Raw genomic sequence first — 24040 nt, 5'->3', positions numbered from 1 at the left:
CAATAAAGCTTGAGAACTCATCATGGTAAAATTGCTGCATACCTCACTGCTGAATATCACTATGGTCACCTCTAAAGTGCTCCCCTTGGGAAGCTATTGACTGATGCCAGCGCCTAGTCCACCCTTCAAAACAATTTTGGAAATGGTTTTGTGGAATGGCCTTCAGAGCTGCCGTCGTGTTACTCCTGATGTCATCAGTGTCATCAAAATTCCTTCCTTTCAGTTTTTCCTTCAGGAACAGAAGAGAAGTCATTGGGGCCAGATCAGGTGAATAGGGAGGGTGTTTCAGCACAGCTAAAATCTCCCTCATAGACACTGGCATGTGAGCAGTGCGTTGTCATCATGCAAGATCCATGAGTTGTTGGCAAAAAGTTTGGGTTATTTCCATCTAACTTTTTCACGCAGCATTTTCAGTACTTCCAAATAGTAAACTTGGTTGACTGTCCATTTGTTATAAACTCATGATGAATAATCCCTCAGTGCACATGGCAAACAGTGGCGAGTTTGCGAACTTCCTTGTCAGGCCACAACTGCCCTATGTATGCACATATTGTGATCTGACCTTATGTTGAATTTGGAGCTTAATTTTAAAATATGAAGGTACTGAATCTAGTATTGCGTACATATTCAGTACATTTTAATTATAAAATCATATAACAAATGAGGTGACTTTTCGTTGAATTTTCAGTGAACATTACATTAGATCTAAATAAGAAACTGATACAGCATATTACAGTTAAGAAAATAATTACGTTACTTTAATAGTGTCAGATTATATTAGAGTCATCCCATATGTCCAGAAGAGTTTTAGTTTTCTTTTGTCTTCCTTTCAATTTTATTTTATGTATTCTCCCCTTTCCTGTGTGTCAATACTGTATTTCACATCACATGCAATTTGTACTTTGAATCAAATATCCCATTCTTCTAATGTTAACTACATTTCCAAACATTTACATGTTTGTAGGATTTGAGATTCTCACAACAGTGGTTATGAAGAGTTCTACCTTCTAGGATATAACACAGTATAGTCTGGTGAAAGTAAACTGACATTTTGGAGAAATATGTCACCTCCATCTTCAGGTCAAAGAAAATACAAAAGAAGAAACCATTATGAAATTGGGTGGCAACCACAGCTCTGTTTGCATCATGCTTTCACGTTGCTTTCATGCTTGGCTTACTCTTCAACACTGAAGGTGGAGGTGACATGTTCCTCCAAATATCGGATGGCTTTCAATGGACTACACAGCGTTATATCCCAGAAGATAGAACTTTTCATCTACTATTTGTTCCACTGGTTCAAGTCAAATATATTTTGCAGTGTTTCCACTTCTGAAATATATACCAGTATATTTGCATTGAAAATTCTGTGTTAAAAAATGAAAATAGAACCTGACATAGATGGAGAGATATTTCTAATAGTGCTTCTTCAGGCTCTGTTGTGCCTAATCTTCCTCTGAAATATTGTGTATTAATTCTGCGAAGGTTTGCCTTAGCAATATCACATCTCAGTTGTGTTCCAGGTGAACTCGTTTTGAATCTTGACTGAGCCCTTCCAGGCAATTAGCAGGATAAATCTTCAAGAAGGGCATAAAAGCCACCTCCTCAAGCCTTTTAGATTCACTGTGCATAGTCTTATTCGATGCCATGTAACCTATGAATATTGTTTCATTTCTTGTGCATCACAGGGACTCCTTCTGCAGACAACCCAATTCCAGGTTCAGGCAACTCAGCATCGTCTCTCCTTGAAAGACTTACAGCATCATCAGCTACCTCAGGGACAAATCCTCCTTCCCCTTACACGCCTTTACCATCTTCCAGTCCTAACACTCAACCGTTTGCTTCACCATCGTCTAAGAGTCAGTTCCTATCACAGTCCCCATCACCCAAGAACAACCAGCAGCAACAACAAACCCATTTTCCATCCCCCTCGCCTAAACCTCCTGCAACCCCTTCACCACTCTCAAGTCCTCCGCAGTCCAGTGTTAATCTTAATCTTCAGGGACTTAGTTTGGCAAGCCTGCAGGGGGCCGTGGCCAGTATCCCAGGTCTTCAGAATGTTCAGGTGAGTAGAAGTGAATCTACGGTATGCAGACTTGATGTTTCCACTTGTGTTGGTGTGAACCTTTTCTTCTTGCCCTAAGAGAACAGCATGGATTGAGGGTCTTTGTGATCAAAATTCTGAGGAAAATATCTGTTTATAAGAAAGGAGAAAGACCAGGAGGATGGAGAAAATTATGTAACGAGAATTTTCCCACTTTGTTTTTTCACCAAATGTTATTAGGGTGACCAAACAAAAGAAATGAGATGGGTAGGACATGCAGTATTGGGGAAAGTGAAATATATAAAAAATTTATATTTGAAAAACCTGAATGGAAGGGACTGAGGCCTAGATGGGAGGATGATATTAAAATGAATCTAAAATTGGTTCATGACAGATTTTGGCATGGGCTCTTGTGAGTGTGGTGGTGAACTGTCAAGATTCAGTAAAAAATGGGATATTTCTTAACACCTGACCAACTGTCTTCTTATTCTCAAACAAATTTTAACAGTGGTGTCTCAAAATTGTATTTGCCTAGGTTTGTATCTTTATTTTGGCAGCTTTGAGTAAGGTAGAGGAGAACCCACTGCATGGCCTCCTTGTTCACCAGATATGAATCCTGGATTTTTACCTGTGGGGACACCAAAAAACTCTTGTATGTGCAGCTCCTGTTGACAATGAAGAGGCACTTCTCCATTTCATTGTGGATGTCTGTCAGACTATCTGTAACAACCACGGCACCTTTGAACTGATGCGCGGGTCCGTTAGTCGTATTGATGTGTGCTTTGAATCTCATGGCAGACATTGTGAGCACTTATTATAAATGTACTCTTTTCATCTATAACTCACAAATTAAATGTTTTTGGACATGTTAATATGGACATTTTTTCTAGTTTTGTTATGTGGAACTTGTGCCCAAAGTTTGTCTACACATCTCAGTTACACTGTTTATATAGAAGGAAACTGTACTCATGTTACACTGGTGCTTTATCACAATAGAAACTGATGAAATGTTGTTTGCAGGTATCCATTCCTGGGTTGCCTGTACCTATCTCTCTGTCACTTAATGTATCAACATCGTCAGCCCACTCAGCAGGTGTGATAGTGACTGCGCTCCCAGTCACCACAACCACAGTTACCTGCACAACCACCACCTCTGTAAGCATGGCTTTAGTAGTTGAGAAGTTTTCAGAGCCATTTAAGATCATTCAGGAGTCTGCATAGACAGTAGATGGCATGAAATTGTGAAGCATCATTTGGAGTTCATAGTACAAGAGCAGAAATGTAGGGAATTTAATAGTCTCATTATGTGTTGTTTGTGAGCAACAAATAAATACTATGTTTGTGTGTCATATTCTGTCCATCTGTTGATCTTCAACTCATACAGCATTTCCTTTTAAACTGTGTGGGAGATATTTATTTATTTATTTATTTCATTTAAGAAACTTTAGTAAATCTAATTAATCAGGATGAAAGAAATTGATGTTGCGTTTCATTAGTGAATGAGGAAAAATGTTGATGAATAATGTTTATTAATAATTTTTGTAAACAGTATTAACAGAAATCTGTCACTGATGTATCACTGGTATCTTCTTTCTAACAGATGGCATCATCTAGTGCTGTGTCTGCTACCTCCACCTTGGGCCCAGCAGGCTCTAACCCAACCATGGTGCTCACTAATACAACCCCTGGTACAGGCTCTGTGCTTTCTCTACCTGTTGGTAAGAACTCAAGCATTACAGGACATGCCTTTTTGTGTGTATGCTGATTTCAGCCAGTGTTACTGTTCCATTACAATGGAACTCATTTAGTATTCCTAGATTTAAGTTTTCCCCTCTCAGTTTAGTGTTCAAATCCACTGCTCCCCAGTGAAACATTAAATGGAATTTCAGTCGAATTATACTCCAACCACAAGTTGGGATACTGATAGAGAGATGCATAATTTCATGTTTATATATCAAAACATGTACAAGGTGTGTTCAAGAAGTTCTCAAAATATGTGTATAAACAATATCTTTGTCTCCCTAGAGCTTATTGAATATCATCCCCTTCAAAATAGTCCCCTTGCGCAGCAATGCACCTCTCCCAACACATTTTCCAATTTTGGAAGCACTGTTTGTTCGAAGGATGTTCACAGTATCACCTTCACGTTATTTGTCACATTAGTAATGGTGTGTTCCACTGTCTGAATTCTTCTTCCTTTAAGGGTATTTTTGGGTTGAGGGAATAGAGAAAAGTCAGGAGGGTAGAGGTCAGATGAACAGGGAGTTGTGGAAGGGTAGGAATCAAATGTTTTGCCAGGAATTGTATAGTTGACAACACTGTGTGAGCAGGTGCATTATTGTGATGGAGGAGCTGGCTTCCCACTGTCTACATTTCACGTCACTTTCTTCGTACCACGCCCCACAGATGTCTTATAACTGACAGATAAAAATCTTAATAGTCTGACCTTCAGGAGTGAATTCGTAGTGCACAATGCCACGATGATCGAAAAGAAAAAGCAGAATTGCTTTCACTCACCAGTGCACCTGCTGTGCTTTCTTGGGGCAAGGTAAAGCAGGGCTCTGTTTTTTGACAATTCCAACTCAACATTGTTTTACCAATTCCCCAGCTGTTGTGTGGAACTACTTCTCCTTGGCACATAATGTGCAACTTTATAGGATGCTTGTAAAAAATGACACACGTCCAAATGTTCTCAGGGCTCCACTATGACCAGATTATGCCCTCATAGCGTTCACGGTGTCAAGGTAATGTCCAGCAGATGCACCTTTATGCTGTTTGTTGAAATGTTCAGACAATTTTGATGATTTGAGATTGACTTTAAAAATATTGAGGAGTAAAATACACATTGTGGTCATTGAAGTCCTTCTTTTTCCTGTCATAGAAACCGTGATGAACATAGTCATCCTTCCAGAAGCTTCTTCAACATAGCAAGGATTACTGAAATGAAGAAATTTAATAGCAACGTACATACATGGAGATGTAGACTTTTAATGTAATTGTATTTTTTTTCTTTTCTTAAAAAATTTGGGGAGGGGGCAGATGTCTACCAGCACCACCACCACCACCACCCCCGCTGCTAGAGATCATGAGTCCAATAAAGCAGAGACCTGACTCTGAAGCAGATAATGCATGCAAAATAATGAAAGTATAACTTTTATTTGTACATGTTTATTACTTGTATGTGGTTATTGGTGTAAGGGATAACTGTGTTAGGCTTTGATGAGGCATAGCAGGAAATGTGGTTCTGCAGTCCCCTGGTATTTCAAAAGAACTGTCTTGACAGCTGCATGTTTTAAAAAATATAGCCCCTCCTATTGTTTTGTTTTCAAGTGAGACTGTCACTTCATTTTACATTCTGTGTCCTTGCAGTTTCGGCTCAGCTTATGACGTCTAGCGTCAAAAATCTGAGCCAGCAAAATGTTCGTACTGCTGGACCAACTGCCTCAGTCTCAATAGCACAGGTGAGTTTCACTTTCACTGATAGTGTTTGAGACTTTTTGAGAGTTGTACTTTAATAATATCTCATTTTATTACTTTAACAAAATGTACTCATTTTTATAATATACGGTAACATCTGAATAAATGTACAAATATATCTGGTTAATTTAATTAAGAAACTGAGCGATAATGGAGTTAATAACACCTCTGGGATACAGAAATTATGCCAATTTGTACGGATTCTTGTTTAATGGAATTTGCTTGCAGTGTAACATGAAGTGTGAAAGTGGAATGTGTTAATTGATTGATATTATAGTGTGAATAATATGCCAGTGTTCATGTTGGAACAATGGTATCATATGTGACCAGTATCTTTTATATATCTCTTAAGTGTACAAAAATTAGCTTCTTATCTGAGGTTTTTAGTGATTTTCCACTATCCCATGAGGTTGAGGTAGTACCTTAAAATATGTTGTGGCTGACCTGTATAGCTCCTGATTCATCATGCAAATCTTCTTACTTATTTAGTAGTGCATAAGTTCTATAGCACAGAGAGTATCATAAAATAATCAAATAAACAATCGAACAGTTACAATATGCTGTTCAGATTACTGCAATTTTCTCTCAGTTCTAATGATATATAAAGTGTAGAAAGGCAAGAAATATAGTATTTTCATTGTAGTGACTGATTTCCTGTGCTTAAATGACAAGAATATGATTTTCACACTCTACAGATTTTTTCATAATGAGTAAAATACTGAAAGTAGCACTGACAAAAATACTCATAGCTGCAATCACCTATCCTGTGTGTTTTTAGGGTGGTGGCAGTAGTGGTGGTAGTAGTGGTGGTAGTGGTATCCAGTTTGTAGGATTGCAAAGGCCACGGGGTCTTGTGACAGCTAACCAGTTGTCAGTGGCAGGAAATAAACAGGCATTGGCTGCACGACAAATTGTCAGCACTCAGAGGCACGCCCTCAAGATGGCAACACCTAACACAGGTAGCTATAACCACTAGACATTTCATTATATGTGCTAAGAAAGTGATTGGGAATTGGAACAGAGTTATGCAAAGTCTGGTCCACAAGATATATCACTGTTGGTGACTCCACGTGAGACTTGAGAAATGTAAAGTCTGTCATTCATTTTCATGTAATCGATGCCTTTTATTGACTTGGGCTAGGTGAATAATATACAAATGAAATATATTTTCCTTTTTAAATAAATTAAGTTTTCCCATTAATTTTATCTGATCTGGAACCTTATTGTACGAAGTGATACCCAAATTTATCACACATTTCTTACAGAGTTGTACATGTCAATTAAAATTTTTTCACATATTATGTTTATGAATATTCATATTTTTTACCCTAGAATTTTTATGTTTTTTTAATAAAACATCACTTTTAGTATATATAAAGAAGACACCATTAATATATTATAATCTTTAAATATTTGTCTACAGGACATGTTATGACTGACACCACTCATTATTCAGAGGGCCTTCCTGTGCAATTTAAAAATTGTATTACTTTCCTTATCCTCACCCCATCTGGCTGATAGATGATTTTTATATTTGTAAGAGTTATCTTCGGTCTTGGAGAAAATCTCATATGCTTTGAGTGACATGACATAACAATTGTTTTTTCAGTATTTATTCTAAGATTATTTTTTGAAACCATTTTTCTAACTCCTTCATAACATTTATTAGTATTTTATGTTGAAGGTCAAATAATTTGCCTGTTAAACTTTTTGATGCACGCTGTATTTTGTATTCAGTAACTGGATAAAGAAATATGATTTTAGAACAGCAGTTTATCCTTAGGTAATTGAGTATTAGTTTTACAGCTATTTCGATTTAAGAGATCATCAGTTGTTTATACAAAAAAAGTGTTTAACGTCCTGTCACATTCTGTGGATTTGATGTTATTTGTGTTCCATTATTCCATTTTTCTTATCTTATTTCCATCATTTTCCAACTTCTTTATTTATTGCATGCCACTTATCTTTTGCTTTATTTTATCTCTTAAAATATACTTTCCATTTCCCCTTCTTTAGCTTCTTTAATGACTCTTTTAAAGATTATTTGATATCTTATTATATACTCATGCATTTCCCTTGAAAGATTATTTTGTTTTCTTGGACAATTTAATGCTCATTCTTTTACAAGAATTTTGTATTCCTTGGGTAATTCATTTTTTTTTCCTATGTTACTCCTTACTGTTTGCTGTCACTTATGTCACTGGTGGTAGCTCCAGTTTGCCATTCATGAGTATAAATGAAACTTGATGGTACACTTCCTAGCAGAAAATGCCTCTCTCTTCTCTTACTTACTTACTTACTTACAACTAATATAGTAAAGGATGAGAATTGTAATCTGTCCCAGACTAGAATAATATTTGGAACAGCAGAAGAATTATTTTTGTCAGGTATTGAATGTACATGGGGAATAATGGCATTGAGCAAATTGAAATACATACAACCAAGTCATTACGACCTGAGTCATTTTGGATCAGGACAGGGACAAGTGGTGGACTTTTGTGAGTTTGGCAGTGAACATTGTGATTCTGTGACATGATGAAAATTTTTAGACTGAGTGGACAACTGACGCCTTATCAGTAAGGTCTTATCTCCATAGTATAGGAGGGTAAAGAATATGAGAGTATTCTGATGGAAAACATCACACTCACTTTATTATTGTTAGTCACAAATATCAAAGTGTGATCTACCACAAATGATGATAATGCTAATCAATAATTTGAAAACAGAAAATTCAATTGTGTTCGTGCTCTGGACTGAACAGATACTTCATGTTTTGTGTTTTGTGATGCATTCCATTTAATGTTGTTACAGTTGCAGGTCCAGCCCAAATTGCTGCTTCCTCGTTAGCTTCAGGAAACCAAGTTGTCACTCTCACAGCACAGCAACAGGTGGGTATGATGATGCAAATACAGCAGCCATTTGTTAACTCTTCCACTGTTGTCAAATAGGTTAGCTCAGCAGTAACATGTCTGACTTGGATTTCAGAGGTATCATGTTCAGATTTTAACCGCAGAATTGGTTATCCAGACTAAATTTTTTCTAAGATTTTCTCACTCCTTTCAAATGTATATCTGGATGGCAGAATAAAATTAGTCATTGCTCCTTTCTCCTTTTCCTTCTCCTAGAACACCTAGCAAGTTTGTGTAGTGGTGACACTAGAGAGTAGTGTTTGGGAGTTATGTGCTTTGAATTTCAGTCACATTACTACATATTTTGATTTGATGCTTGATGAATTTTCAAAATTTCAACAGATGAATGATAGGATGGTACACTCTATCATATTTCCTACTCATTCAGTAATATATGACCTTTACAGTTGAAACAGCATCACTGAGTAACCTAAGAATCAGTCAACCATTCCTGTTTCAAAACATGAAAACACTGATATTTACAGGTTATGTGTTGATCTTGGGGAGAGACAAAAAAGGAAATCAAAGAGATACTAAATCACTGAAGCCTTATTATGAAGAAATGCACACTGAAAATGATTATGAACAAAACCTAGGAACAGATATCATAAGAAAAGTTAGAAACATGATATTATAGCATGTAGAGGTGTTACTATGCGACAACCACAAGATAGGGAAATAAAGTAGACCTGTTTCTAGGCAATGGCTTAGTGAACACATTCCCGATCCTAGGCAGCAAATTCCTAATAATGCAACAATGTGACTACAGCAATGGAAGAGCACTGTTTTCTTCATTATACCGCCATACTATGGAGATGGAACAAATGGTGGCATGCCTGCTGGCTGAAATAAAGGCTGAAGGAAGAACCAACCAAGCAGAACTGAAAGCCAACAGGACAAAAACAGATTCCATTCTAAGGGAAATGAGAGAAGAAATGAGAGCCTGCCAGCTACACCTGAAAGAAGAAATGGGAGCCAACCAAGAACTCCTGAAAGAAGAAATTATGGCCAAGTTGGATTCCCATCACAAAAGAACGATGGCCAGGGTGGACTCCCAGCTAGAGAAAATGAACGACTGTCTAGGAAAGACAGAGGCTGCAGTCTGGGGGACAAATCCGGAAGAAATCAAGTTCAAGGTGGAGCATGAGGAGGTCCCTAAAGAAGAGGCCACAGTGGAAACTTTTGGAGTGCTAAAGGAGTGGTATGGGGACTGGCATCTAGCTGTAAAGCACTGAGGTCAGCCAAAGAAACAGACCCAGGGCAGTGGTTGTTCCCAGAATAAGTTGGCTGCTGCCCAAGGACAGTTGACCTTCCATGTCATTCCTGCATGGCATAAAGGATACTGTTTTCAGGGACAAGGCAAGGACAAGACTGTGCCAAGAACCCAGAAATGACGGATGTTTGGGAAGAGATGTCATGTGAAACCAGACGGCATCAATAGAATAAGGGACCAAAACTTAAAGGAGCAGCTATGTCTTGGAAGTGAGAGGATATCTGGCAGGATCTTCAGGAAGACTGGAGATCATGAAGTGAAGAGTCAAACTGTCAGTCAGGATTCAGCAAATGAATGTCAGGACATTGTGGAGGTGTCAGCTCCCTCTGAAACGAAGGAAGAGACTGCACACACACAGCAAGAGCTGGGGATGTATGAGCACCGGCCTCTCCAGATAGTTTGCCCGCACCAACAGAAAGAAGGATCTTTGTTGTTTGCATCCTGTGATGTGTTATAATGTGGAAAGAATGATAGTATACCTGGACTGACTGATACCCTATGAGGGAAGTCTCAGGATGAGTGGCTTTAAGGAGGGAACAATGGAAGGAGTTGGAGAGTAAACATCGTGCAAACTGAGCCACAGATACGAAGGTGATACCAAGCACAGACATCAGAAGCACATCCCTCAGAAAAGAAGAAATGGTGCTACAACTGTAGGCCATTCGGGATGAATAACTTTAAGGAGGGAGCAGTGTAGCGTGTAGAGCCATTACTATGCACTGACTGCATAGTTCATGTAATATATATGCTATGTTTTCCTTTGTAAGAAATTGCATCACTTAGGGTTATTTGAACTGGGATAAAGCTTGGGCTTCCTTGTGAAGAGTCAAGTTGAAAACCTGGCACTGAACCTTGTGTCACACCACTTTTATGTCTTGTTCTGGAGATATCCATTTGAGTCTTCACCAGGAGACTCATCAGGAACCACCAAGATGTAGCAAGATTGCATTCACATGTTTCCATTTGTCATTCTTAGCCCTCAGCAATGACGCAGTTGAATCTTGTGGGAAACATCAGATCCCACATTGTAGTTTAATCCAATATGGCAGCCATTACATCATTTGGGAGTAACAGAATCTGCCCATCAGATGTTCCAAATGTAATAAAATGGGTTCCAGCAGCAGTGTATGAATGGTGTTACAGCCTTCAGTGCTGGGAAGACTCAACAGACATTCCTGTAGCAGATGTTTTCTGTATTTTTAATTCTTTTATGTGAAATCCTTATATATTATTACAGAAACATAACTGTTCATAAGGATATTTGGCAAAAATATGCTTTCTGCTATTTATGTTGCTTTGAAATTGACAACCGTGTTACATGAAACCCAAAATTTTTTGCACCAAAGAATTTTCCTGTTGTATTTGCATATGTTTAATATTGGAGTTTACAAGCACCAGATCATGAAAATGACTTTTAGCAGAACTGGACATTGGAATAAGGAAAACAGAGGAAGTCATAAAATAAAAAACCCAGACTGCAAAATAACAGTGTACATCACACCATCTGATTCCAAACAACACAACCGCTTCATAAAAGAATGAAATAGAAATAAAAATCAAATCGTAACCAAAACAGAGTCTGAAAATTACCGCATAATATAACGTTATGATTGCAGTGACACAGTATGTAACAATACATGCGACGTCTAAACACGGCGTAATAATATCTTAACTCAGCATCTAAGGGTATTTTATAATTTTAAACCTTTGTAGTTTTTCTTATAATTGTAAACCTTTGTAATTTATTATTATGTTATTTATATTTTATACTTTTGTTTGAATGTTAATTAACAAAAAGTTTTATTCTAGTTGAACGGATATATAGAGCAGTAGTGGTTTTAATTTTGACGAACTGCTGAAAACCTGATGCATTAGTAATGATTGTAATACTCTGACATATATATCCACACAGGATGCAATTCAGTAGTTTAAGAATAAGTTATTAGTTTATATCTGCCTGATGATGGCTTTTCATAAGCCAAAACATGTAGCAAGATACCATTGAAATCAATAAACTCGTTATACACAGCTGATGTGAATGAGATTCTGAGAGTTGTTGTGTTGTAATGGATAAGCAAACAATTAGTATGATTAGATTCTAAAGGGTTCTGACAGTGGTGGATGACACACAGAATTACTGGGTTTTTGGACTTTCGTCGTTTGGAATTCTAGGTAATAGAGGACACGACTTTTCATAAACTGGATCTGTTTCTGTTATCAGGTGAGAAAGAAAGGCACCTACTCAGTTGGGCCCCTTAGAAAGAGCTAATCTCAGTCACTGGATCCAGTGACCAGAACCTTTTGTGTTGTCGTTTGCTGTCTAAAAGCATAAAAATTAGAATGTAGAAAACTATAATTTTTGCCTTTGGTTATATATGGATATGAGACTTGGTCACTGACATTAAGGGAGGAATGTAGACTGAGGGTGTTTGAGAACAGGGTGCTCAGGAGAATATTTGGAACGAAGAGGGATGAAGTGATAGGAGGTTACAGAAAACTGCATAATGAGGAGCTTCATAACTAATACTCCTTGCCAAGTATAATTCGAATTATCAAGCTAAGGAGGATGAGAGTGGCAGGGCATGTAGCATAAATGGGGGCGAAGAAGAATGCATGTAGGATTTTGGTGGGAAGGCCAGAGGAAGCGAGATCACTAAAAAGATTTAGATGTATGTGGAATGGTAATATTTAGATGGATCTTAGAGAAATAGGATGCAGTAATGTGGACTAGAATGCTCTGGCTTAGGATAGGGGCTAATGGAGGACTCTTGTGAATATGGCAGTGAATCTTTGGGTTCCATAAAATGTTGGGAAAATTCTTGAGTAGCTGCACAACTGTTGGCTTCTCAAGAAAGGCTCAGCTTCACTTAGCTAGTTAGGTATGTCTTTATTAGCAATTTAGAATAAATTGGTTATTAATATCTAAACTGGATTTGTTGCATGATTTTATAGTGGCAATAATATGAAACACAATTTATTTATGTTCTGTTGCAGGAGTACATTTTCTCTATTTTAAAGGATAAAAGTAAATGAAAATTTTGAACTACGAAGGCACAGTTAAGGTAATGTCTTAGATCAACTTTAAGAAACTTTGTGTTTACACATCTCTGATTTTAACCATATTTTGTTCTGGAAAAAGGGCTCTAGCCATGCTCTGATGCTTTATAGTAGAGTACTGTTATATAAAACATCTAAGCAGTATTGATTTCTAAATTTATACAGTTACAGTTGGCACTTCAGAAACAGGCCCAGTTTCAACAGCTCTGTTTGAATCAACAGTCACACCAGCAGCAACAGAAGCCTACAGTATCACCAGCATCTTTGGCATGTAAGCATCGGAGAAGATCAAATGCAGCTGATCCAAACAAATAGCAGCTGTTCTTGTTGCAGTTTTCTGAGTCAGAAGCTGGCCTATTCATCCATGCCACGTCTCATTGCGATGCTCACTACCTCGGTATAGTTGCTAGTGAAAGTAAGTCAGCTGAAAATAATGACCTTGTAACTTTGGCACAGTGCTTACCATAAGAGTTTCTTATTGCCATCCAGCACTTTCTTCATCTTGTTCCATTAATCTGTTATTTATATACCTACCATTGTTTTACTGTGTAAAGTTGTATGTGTCCCTGTTACTTTGCTTCAGATCAGTTCAGTGAAATTGTGAACCAGGCTGGGTGGATAAATGAAAACAATTCACATGTTAATCAGAGTATGTTAAACGTAAGACTTCAAGCTTTCACAGTGAATGAATGCACTGAAATTTTCTTGGGCCATCAGGCATCATATATGAGTTAAAAATTGATATTTCAAGACCTGCTATATCACATAATGTTATACTGTAGCATCTTGTTGCACTTTGTAGGCCTGATTTTGTGTTCCACTTCTTGCCATCTGTCTGAAACTTTATTTCATCTTCTTTTCTTTATTTGTACATCCTGGATGTTTCAGCCTAATTGGCCATCATTGGGAACTATAAGTTTCTGTGATTTTGCTCTACTTTTCTTTTGTGTAAATGCCTCGGACTGTTCTAGGTTATGTGGGTTATCGTGCTATTGCCATGCATATGTTTGTTTTATGGTTTTGTTAGTTTGTTGAATTTACTTTGGTTCAGTCTGTGTCCGTCCTGAATGTTTTTGTAGGAGCAAAAGCTTGCTGCTTGGCGCTCAGCCATCATGGTCATGTAAATGACCATTACAGAAGAGCAGCAGATTCCTTCATCACAACAACTTATACATCTGATGATGGCCAATTAGGCCAAAACATGTGATATACAATGAAGACAAGAAGATGAATGAATATTAACCGAAGTTATGGAAGTTGAACGTAGACTGCAAGAAGTGGAACACAAAATCAGATCTTCTATATCTCTGTTATCAGGGTCAATATGTCAATGGGCATTCCTCGCATTCACCTTGACGATGGAGACAGCAGGTCTTTGAAAAATTTGTTTTTGATTAAAATTTCACTACTGATCACCCAAGAATATTTTAGTACAGAGTATATCATAGTATTTTCCCATCCCTCTTTCAGTTTTCTTCAGTTTTACTGAGAGTTTATGGAACTCTGCAGTAACTCCTAATATTCTTTAAAGACCTGAAGGTTGGACACATAGAAAAATTCTGAAGTTTACTCATGTAGTCAAAATTGGTTATCATGATTCAGGGGATGCTAGGTCATACAGCTGCAGATGGTGTTGTAAGAAGCCAAACAAATGTGAGGGGAGAGACAAATTGACATTAAGAGCATGATTTTGACTTTTCATATTCTCCTATTTTTGGTACCCCTTACTAGATGCCCTTTAGTGGATTGTGGTGAAATGTTATATTCTATTTTTTTTACAAGAGATTCAAGTGATATTTCTCTATCCTTAAAATAAAAAATCTAAGACATTAGGTTAATCATTATTATATTCCCCTCCACCCATTATTGTATTAACCCTTCCGCACCGACATCCGTGTGCTGCACAGACCCTTTAAATAATCGTATGCCACCGACATCGGTGCAGTGTACCGACCTGCGCAGTGTTAGCTTTGAAGGACGTTGCTGACAAAACGAGGAAAGATATTCCAATTTTCTTTTAGGAGTACATAGATTAAGGTTTCATCTTTCAATTGGTATATGAGTTATTTATTTTGGACGAATTTTTAGCACGGTATTTTTATTTTATATCGTTAGTGTAATAGTTCGTACTTTGGTCTCATTGCGCCTAGATTGCATTGAAGTTTTTCAAATTCTAAGTAAGGAAAATGTATAAAACTATATATCTTTCGACTCTATGGTCTTTGCTTGTCTATATGAGTCACTCACTGAAACCCCAGACGAAGGTTTTCCTTGAGTGGGTTGCTGTACACTCTGCTGACACAATGAAGTAGTCAAACAAGAGGGTCCTTTTTTCTTGGAACCAAATGCAACCTAAGAAAACAAACTTACGAATGATACAGAAATCTATGATGTCATAACACTTTCTTCTCTCAGTCGCGCCATAACCATGGCCTCTACAAGTAGGAAAGTTTTACAGGACGATGAACTAGATGAGCTCCTTGCTCACGACTCGGAAGTTAGTGAGTTCGAATATTCGGATAGTAGTGAAAACAGTGATAATGAAATTGAAGATCAGGCTGTAGTTGATGCTATCCAAGATCATAGTATTGAAGATGATGATGAAATAGTGGCGAGGATTCCAGTGGCGGATTCAGACGAGAGTTATTTTTGGCAAAATATGGATAATTATGATGGCGTTCGCGAACGGTTTTCTGAAAATTCGGGGCAGAGAAATCAGTCTGTGAATGTGCTTGACATAGTACAGACATTTCTACTATTTTTTACTGAGGATTTTGTAAACAATATCGTTCAGGAAACAAACACTTATGCGCAACAAATTTATATGTGGGAGGGTTTTTCCATTTAGATAACACCATCCCCCGGCTTCGTGAAAGACATTTTATTAGTAAAATTCCCCCATCAGGAAAAAAGGCTAGACCACAAAGGCGATGTGTCGTGTGTACAAAAAACAAAAGAAGAAAAGAAACCGTGTACTGGTGCAGTGATTGTGATGTTGGGCTATGTATTGACAAATGTTTTCAGGATTACCACACCAAACTCGACTTTTAGCAGTTCGAGTGAGTAAAAAAATATTATTTATGATAATTATATTAAAAAATATATATATAGTTTTGTTCTTCGTTTCATTATGAATATTTCTGTGAAAATTTTATCTCAATATACCTATTTTTGCGAGAGTTACTAAGTTTTTCATGGATAAGAGAACTTTTCTGTTTAATAATTAAATACCCCGTCGGTTTGGCGGTAGGAAAAGATTTAAATACTATCCGTCTCGGAAGGGTTAATCCTAATAATTTCTTCCCCCTCTGCCCCCATTGATATAAAATGTGGCATAAAAATATGTTCATTGGAATATAAATGTTATTGTGTCCCATTAGGCTTATAACCAGAATAAAGTTTTGGATTTATTAAAGTGGACCTTATGCAAAATGATTATTTGTGATTGATAGTCATACATTAAGTCCTGGTTCCTCCGAATATGGGTCATGACCTACTTCAAGGGACTTAACCAAGTTCTCAGGAATGATTTAAAATGTAGTTTTATCCATGCACAGTTTTTCAAGTCAGTAGAGTTCAATATAGATGCTTTCAGAACATGTAGCTTCAGGTGACAAAATATTTCTTGACTGTGCAGAAACATTGTATAGCTCACTGTAGGTGTTGATTGGTCTCAAAGCTATATATTTTCCTCCTGTCACTGTACAACCTGATGGGGACCATAGGTAAAAGTATAGAAAGTAAAGCTATCCCTGTGCCAGGCCGTGAAGGCCCATAGGCTTGTGAGACATAAAGGGTCCCACATTATCTAGACAATCGGCTCAAAGATGGCGGTAAGGTGGTCAGCCTTACATGCCAGCCATGCTTTACTCCCCAGGAAAATTATTTAATTAATTCCTGGTACTCATTTCTGTTAGAGGCTGAGTCGACTGGAGCAATGTGCAGAACTGCAGTCTTGGCTGATCAACAGAAACTGGGAGATTGCATAAATTAATGTAGTTTCAGGTGGTCAGGGTACCACAAAGTTTGGGAACCCATCTGTTAAATGGCTTTATTCATTCAGTATATGAAATAATTTATTACATCATTCTGCATCAATATTTATGTGCATTCTAAAGGGTTCTGATGATGGTGTGTAACACTCAGAAGTCTTCTAAACCTATTTAAAACCAAATTGTACACTACATGTTTCGATCATCATTGGTCATCATCAGGTGTTCTGAAACTTTGTGAAGACTGCTGTGCTTGCATTTTGCGCTTCTAATAATCCATGTGTAGTCCTATAATATTGGGTTTTTCCTCCTGCATAAAAAAGGTAAAAGGTAAAGCTACCCCTTTAACAGGCCATGAAGGCCCACAGGCTCCCATAGTTTTCCCACAGCTGCTGCACCGTCATTTGTTGTTGCAAACACATATGCTTCAAGTTCTAATTCAAAAGTTTCTAATATTTTCTGAAGTAAATCGAACACTTTTTCTGCAGCACAGTTCCCTTGAATTTCTATTAAACTAAAATTCAGTGGAGTCTCATTGTAGTATACTTTGTTGTTCATGTAGCTTTAATTCCTACAACTGGTCCGCTCATCTATGCAAATGCTCATTTTCTTATTTTCACTTTTGAGAACGCCAAATTTCTTGATGTACAGTTCTATTTTACTGTAATAATTATGTATCGGTGCCATAACTGATGATGGACTTTTTTTTGGCAACTATAGTCCTTTCCTTAAGAAACTTGCCCTGATAAATGGTGAGATGGTGTTGATAGATAATCCATCTACTACTGCATGTTTGCTTACCTTTCTTTTTTCTAAATCTTATCCTTTGACATACTGTAAAATTGTTCTTTGTTCCCTAGAAATCCAGGATTCAGAAAAACAAAAATGTCTGGAGAAATGCTAGGGAGGAATTCCCACATGGAAATTCTTGAGAACATCACCTCTGCCATCAAGTGTGTAATGTGTAGAACATTTTGGATCTGAGATTTCAGTGTTAGAACTGATAAATAATTCCAAGAGTATCAAGCTTGAGGGGTTGAAACTTCACTATTCCAAACAGGGTACCTTGAATTTAGATCACCTGCCAGGCTAGACTTTTTTCTAAAAACTAACAGCTATGTGATGTCTGTGTCATTCCATGGAATTTGCCGAGATTTGTAAACAGCTGCAGGCAACATGCCAGTGTTTCCAATTGGTGTCCAGACCCCTGTTGCTTCTACTCTATCAGACAAATGACACCCATCACTCCCCATTGTGAAAATGCCCTAAAATTCAGTGATTAACTCTTCAAGCTCCTGTGGTTCTATGGCTTTGAAGTTCAGCTTGTCACCAGACACCACCTCTTGCAGTTGCGCACAGAGCCTTCAAGGCCCTGTGGTTTGAAGTTATGAACCTCAACTTATTCACAGTGGATGGCCGTGCCATAGCTCAAGCGGTTATTTGCTGGCTTCCCACCGTGGCGGCCCAGGTTCAGTCCCGGGTCTGGTCAAGTGGGATTTGTGGTGGACAAAGTGGTGCTGGGGCAGGTTTTCTCCGAGTACTTTGGTTTCCCCTGCCAATCTTCATTCCACCAATTGCTCCACAATCACCCTCACCTATCATCTGGGGCTGGTACAATAGGCCAGAAGTGGCCACAGTACAAGGGACTTAGTCCCACCCCACTAGCAATAAAAAAAATATTCACAGTGGCCTCCATTTATACAGGTCCATAAGTCAGTGGGAAAATAGCAATAGCCATTGACCTGTGGATCTTTGGGATAGTCACTTGACCTTTATGTTGTAGAGAGTAAGGGCTTTTTAAATGTCAGCAGTTTGGCCACCATCTATAGTCATTAGTAGTGAATCACTGTGAAAGCCTGAAATCTTCAATAGTCAGATAGTGTTACTCACCAGAATCAGCAGTGACTCCCTATGAAATGCAGACTGCATGCACGTATGTTTAGTCTTCACATCTGTGGCTAGTTTGTAACCCTATGGAACCCTGTTACAAAACTGAAATGTCCATGAAATTTATAGAAGCTGAATTTTTCATGAACTCCAAATTCATTATTTAATTTAGGTGTCCATCTGGTCTTCATTAATAACTTGTATCACAAATATTTGTACTCTTACTGTTCATTCTTATATGTTTTCCCATAACCAAAAGTCTGTGTAATATGAAGTATTTATGCTTTAAATTTGAGCATTTCAAGTACATAATGCATGTTGTTATTCTGTAATGCATGAAGGTTGACAGCATTGATGGAAAGGAATTACATATTGGTAAATAAATATAACAGGGTTTGCTGAAGGAAGGCATGAAATTTGTTATAATGTTTTTGACACCCGATAGTACAGTAAATAAGATCTAAAAGTTTGTGATGATGGTACTTCAGTACAAATATTATATTTCTGTACATTGTCCATCATTCTTCCTTTGTCTAAAAACAGGACAGTGTTTGTAGATAAAGACAGGATGATGAATAATGTCCAGAAACATAATATTTGTACTGAAGTACAGACTTAATTCCTTGAAACAGTTTGTAAATCACAAGTATTGATTATTTCTGTCATTAGTCAATAAATAATACTGTGCCACTCAGGATGAGAGTTCTATGCAGATGTTAAAATTAATGATGAAACAGAAGAAAGTGCTGAAAGACAAGTGACCATTGCTTCTACCCAATTTTTTTTTTGTACTTTTAATGTCACAATAGCTGAAAAAATAGGCATATATGTAGCATAATGATGACAACCATAAGAAACCAGACATTTGAAGTGGTTTACAAGTCATGCATTTGTTCATAAGGCCATGGTCACATGACTTGGCAACCCTTTTGTTATTGCCGAATGATCTGTTTACACTTTTGATCTTTTTTATGTCATTGTGAAGATCAAAGTATTATGTCTCCCCCCCCCCACCACCACCAGAATTTAAAAGTTACATTTGTTACTATAATATCCGGACTGCCTCATGTCATAATTCTACTGGAGAATTTTTTAAATGTATGACATCCAGACAAGACTGCTACTTAAGTTATAGTCGTCATTTATAACCAATCACACTGTAGTTATATAATACAATAAACAGCCTAGGCTTAGTATATTATAATAGAAAAAAAGTTAAAAGAAATATTTATTTGATATTTGAATCTTGTATTCAAAATGCTCACCAAGTGCATTAGAGAGAGTGGATGAATGAGTGAGATTAGAGAAAAAAATTAAAGTGTACACTTCTGTTGTTGTGTTGAGACTTATGTGTTATGTACATAAACGTGTGGGTAATCCCCAGATCATAATATAAGAGTACTTTGTGTTGATACTCATTTGGTTGTGCACAGTAAGGAAGAGCGCACATGTCTGCCAGTGCAGACTCACACTACTGCAATAAACTGTAAACATCATGAAGTAGCCAGTATGAACATGACTGTACATATGATTATTGTATTTTTCAAATGGCGGTCTTGGAAATTACCTCATTCATTTTGAAATGAGTACAGATGATTAATTTATTTTGAACTTTAGGGTCAGAGAGAGAATATTACTGGAATAGACAGATGTGTAAGTGTGCAGTTTTTAAATGGGTTTTCAAGCACTATCATCAGATGAGATAGCTCAGATGCTGAGACGTATCTCTTTCACGGCTGAACTTTCCTATTCAGGAATATATACAAACAGTGAGAAGGTTAAAGTACAAACACATTTTTGTTTTGTATTAGTTTATGTACCTGTATAGGACTGTGGTGTTTCTGAGTTAAAGAAATATTCTTCATCATTGAACATCATGACCTATGCTAGGACACTGTTGACCTATGAATTTATTAATAGAGTGATCTGTGTTTTTCATCATAAATTCTCTTTGTTGTTTCATAATCCTAATACATAACTGGAGAACCATTTTGCATGTTAGCTATTCAAAATCGTTAGTGTTATTTAATTTATGTGGAAAGTTTTAAACGTAGGTAACACAAACCTGTAATAAAATTTATAAAATATATTTTTGTAATAGTTCAGCCAATCATGTTTAGCAATAAGGTTAAAGAAATGTGTAAGCAGTATATTGCACAGGAAGCAAATGGCTTATAGTACTCTCCAGGCTAATTAGTATTCATGAACTGAATATATGGTGTGGTCACATATCCTGCTTTCAGTGCATATGTGTGTCAAACTGTCTGAGACACTAATTTCAGCAAAAGGTGATAGCTTGAGTATTGGAGAAGAGTTCGAACAAAAAATAAAACTTATTCATTTGCTAGTCAGAAAAAAATATAAACAAATGCATCTGTAATTTAAAAAGAAAACCTATATATGGTAAAGTCATGCAAGATAAACAGTTAGAGGTCCTAAATCACTGAATAATTGATACTATTGAGGACTTCATGAGTTGTAGGAATAAAAGAAAATCTGTGGACAATGATTCAAATGGTCATTCCTTTTTCACTTTGTTTTATACAGTGTGTTCATCTGACATGGTTTGCTTTACATCAGACTTTCTCTCATCATGTTTATTAGATTATATATTCCGTGGTTGTATTATTATATTAGTCTTATTTTTTCAATTAAAGTGATTAATTTTATAATTAATAATGAACTTTGATCTCTTTCAAACTAACTGTAGTATAGAATTCCTGATGAGCTCAATTATCTGATTTTATTGTTTTTAAATTTCAATGCTGTGATGATTTCTGTGGCTTGGAACTTTATCTTAGGTATTGTTATCTGATATCTACACAAGTGGTCTTGTCATAGTATTTGTTCTGGAATTATATCAATATTACATTTCTGTCAGCTGTCAGTGTTATTCTTCTGACAGTACATTACCTTACATCCAGACTTTTATATGTAATTACTCGTATGCTTGAAAGCATGACAATGAAACATTTTGCTGCTTGCAAATGAATATGTTAAATTTTCATAAAGACAGTAAACAACAGAACCTCAAGCCCCTTTAATTTGTTGTGCTTATTCAGGAGTGAAACAGGACATTGATATATAGAGTGTTCAGATGAGGCAGAAGCATGCTGCATACAAAAGTATGGTGATGGTTTGTTGCATAACTGCAGAGGAAAGAGCACAGCAGTTTTTCTTGCATGTAACTCCATCTCCCTTTACTTAAGAGAACCTCATTAGTGATTACTATAAAAACGTGACACAGACTCACCTTATTTTTATAAGAACTGCTGGAATTGACCCTCTTCTGCCTTCATCATGCCTCGCAGCATGTAAACAAGTTTTGAGACATTTTGAAGTTCTGAAGCAATACAGTGTATCGCTTATGTATCAGTCTGCATTCACAGTTTGCTGAAAAGCATTCAAGCCAATAATTTGGCATGCATTTGTAGCACACTACATCATACTTTTACACTGTGTAATGGCTGTTGTTGATTACCATCAGGATTCTCGCCGCTGTGAAAGCCTCAAATCTTACACAGGATTCTCGTTGTTCCATATTCATACATTTTGCATATTGACATGATCACTAAGGTGAGACCTTACCTGATTCAAACTGCAGCTATGCATCCATGATTCTGCCATGCATATTTTGCATCAGCCAGTTACAAAAGTAAATTCCTACTACATAACTTGTTGTTTAAGCTTCTGGCTGTGAATGCAGATCCCAGTGAAACACCAATTTCTTGTGCCAAGTGTCTTAATAATTTGTGAGTATTAATCTCTAACCATGCCTGAATAACTTAACATTCTCTTTATTTAGCACATTTTTTCCTGGACTGTCAGAAAATTAACCTGTAACTGACCATTTTTCAACAAGCTTTCATACACACAACACTGTGGGAACTCATTCTTGCAGATATTTGAGCCACCCTCTGAATGCACTTCCTGTAATTATATGTATGAAGTAAAAGTGAAGTTGGCCCTGTACTTAATTGAGTACCATGCCATGAAGGCATATAGAGGAGTGAAGATATAGCTCCATGCATATGTAGCTTCATCAGTAGGTGGAGGTGAGCTCACAGTTTTGCTCTATGACCTCTTTGTCTCCAGGGATAAAGCCCCTGGTACCCATTAGTTACCAGACTGGGTGAACCTATAGCTAGCCTGGATGCTGTGGAGGAGAGAAAAATCTCTTCCCTCTGATGAGGATTGCAGGCAACATCCTTGTTCAACCATCCAGCCCATAGCCCAGGTGTGAAAACTCACTACTGAATCGAATACATCATAACAAAAGTAATGAGATTCAGACTAAACACAAAATATCTGAGCAGCAGATTCGTTAATTACACTATGTGTTGACTATATGACTGACTCATATTATCAAAGAATTACACAGTGATTACCAGTAAAAACATCTACTGTAATCACAGCTTTTAAATGTTTCCTTCTCATTTAAACTCTTTGTACTATGGCTGAGGTAATTATTGATATTAGGCTTTCAGTGGAGCAATTCCTGTTTGAGAAACATAAACCTGTTTAATTGGTACTAATAACTCCCAGCCCATGACCTAGATTTGACCATTATGGTAGTTATGGTAATCAAAGGAATTTGACCTTTTGCTTATATTTTGTGTGTTTAAAATAGTTATGGAAACTTTATAGCTATTCAGGCTGCTTCATTCCACCCTTTCAAAAACTAAAAGCAGGAAGAATGTGGCATCTTTACACATAAGAAATTAATAGCAGTGGATTTTGTGAACATGGGTTTTAAATTCATGAAAGATACGTGTGAGTTGTTATTCTTGTAGAATGGTGGCTAAATGATTGGCGATAACAGTATGTGTTATGGTGTAATAGGTAAACCATTAATTAAATTTTCAGTATTTGGTATATATTAATACAAAAGTGGGTGTACATTTGTATATTGCATCAGTTACTTATAGACCACTGTGTTATAATTATAGTAGATTATTATCCAGTGACTCCTGGGTTTTAAGCAAAGTAAAACAAAATTAGTGACAGTGAATCACTTAAAGATGTGACTGGATCCAGTTTCTTAAGTATCATTTGTGAATCTTTGCAAAAGCAATATATGAAGTATGATCATATAATGCTACTGAATCAGACACTGTTACGAATGTTTAAGAACCGCCTTAATGTATTAACTTGGTTTTCTTCTGTGAAAGAAAATCTTTGATCTAGTGGAATCTAAAATGGTATCACATACTGGACTTAACCTGGTGCTCAGATATAGGGCTGTCCATCTATCCTTCCAAGTTTATCCTGTTCTAAAGTTCTTTGCACATTCCCTGTGATATAGAATATTTCAAAATATGGGGGTTTTTCAGAGAGTGAAGTTGTTTAACCCCCCCCATACTAGGACAAGTTTAAACATGCCATAAATTGCTGGTATGATTAG

At 36.9% G+C, this 24040-nt stretch overlaps 1 protein-coding gene across 3 annotated transcripts in view; it reads left to right on the top strand.

Annotated features, from left to right (window-relative positions):
- LOC111872770 (transcription factor SPT20 homolog-like 1) overlaps positions 1 to 15266 on the top strand; it is a 52189-nt gene extending 36923 nt beyond the window's left edge. For 2 of the 3 annotated variants that reach the window (XM_033754831.1, XM_023866937.2), the window contains exons 13-19: positions 1686 to 2062; positions 3062 to 3196; positions 3642 to 3759; positions 5411 to 5502; positions 6297 to 6477; positions 8330 to 8406; positions 12923 to 15266. In XM_033754831.1, the coding sequence (XP_033610722.1) occupies positions 1686 to 2062; positions 3062 to 3196; positions 3642 to 3759; positions 5411 to 5502; positions 6297 to 6477; positions 8330 to 8406; positions 12923 to 13072 (1130 nt within the window). In that variant the 3' untranslated portion in view covers positions 13073 to 15266. Of the gene's footprint in view, positions 1 to 1685; positions 2063 to 3061; positions 3197 to 3641; positions 3760 to 5410; positions 5503 to 6296; positions 6478 to 8329; positions 8407 to 12694; positions 12763 to 12922 lie in introns of all 3 variants that reach the window. The other variant, XM_023866938.2, reaches the window with a different exon arrangement.
- Positions 15267 to 24040: the final 8774 nt, after the last annotated feature.

Source organism: Cryptotermes secundus, unplaced genomic scaffold, assembly GCF_002891405.2.
Source record: "Cryptotermes secundus unplaced genomic scaffold, Csec_1.0 scaffold4622, whole genome shotgun sequence".
Taxonomy (NCBI): Eukaryota; Metazoa; Arthropoda; class Insecta; order Blattodea; family Kalotermitidae; genus Cryptotermes; species Cryptotermes secundus.
This window is presented reverse-complemented; position numbering and strand designations above follow the sequence as displayed.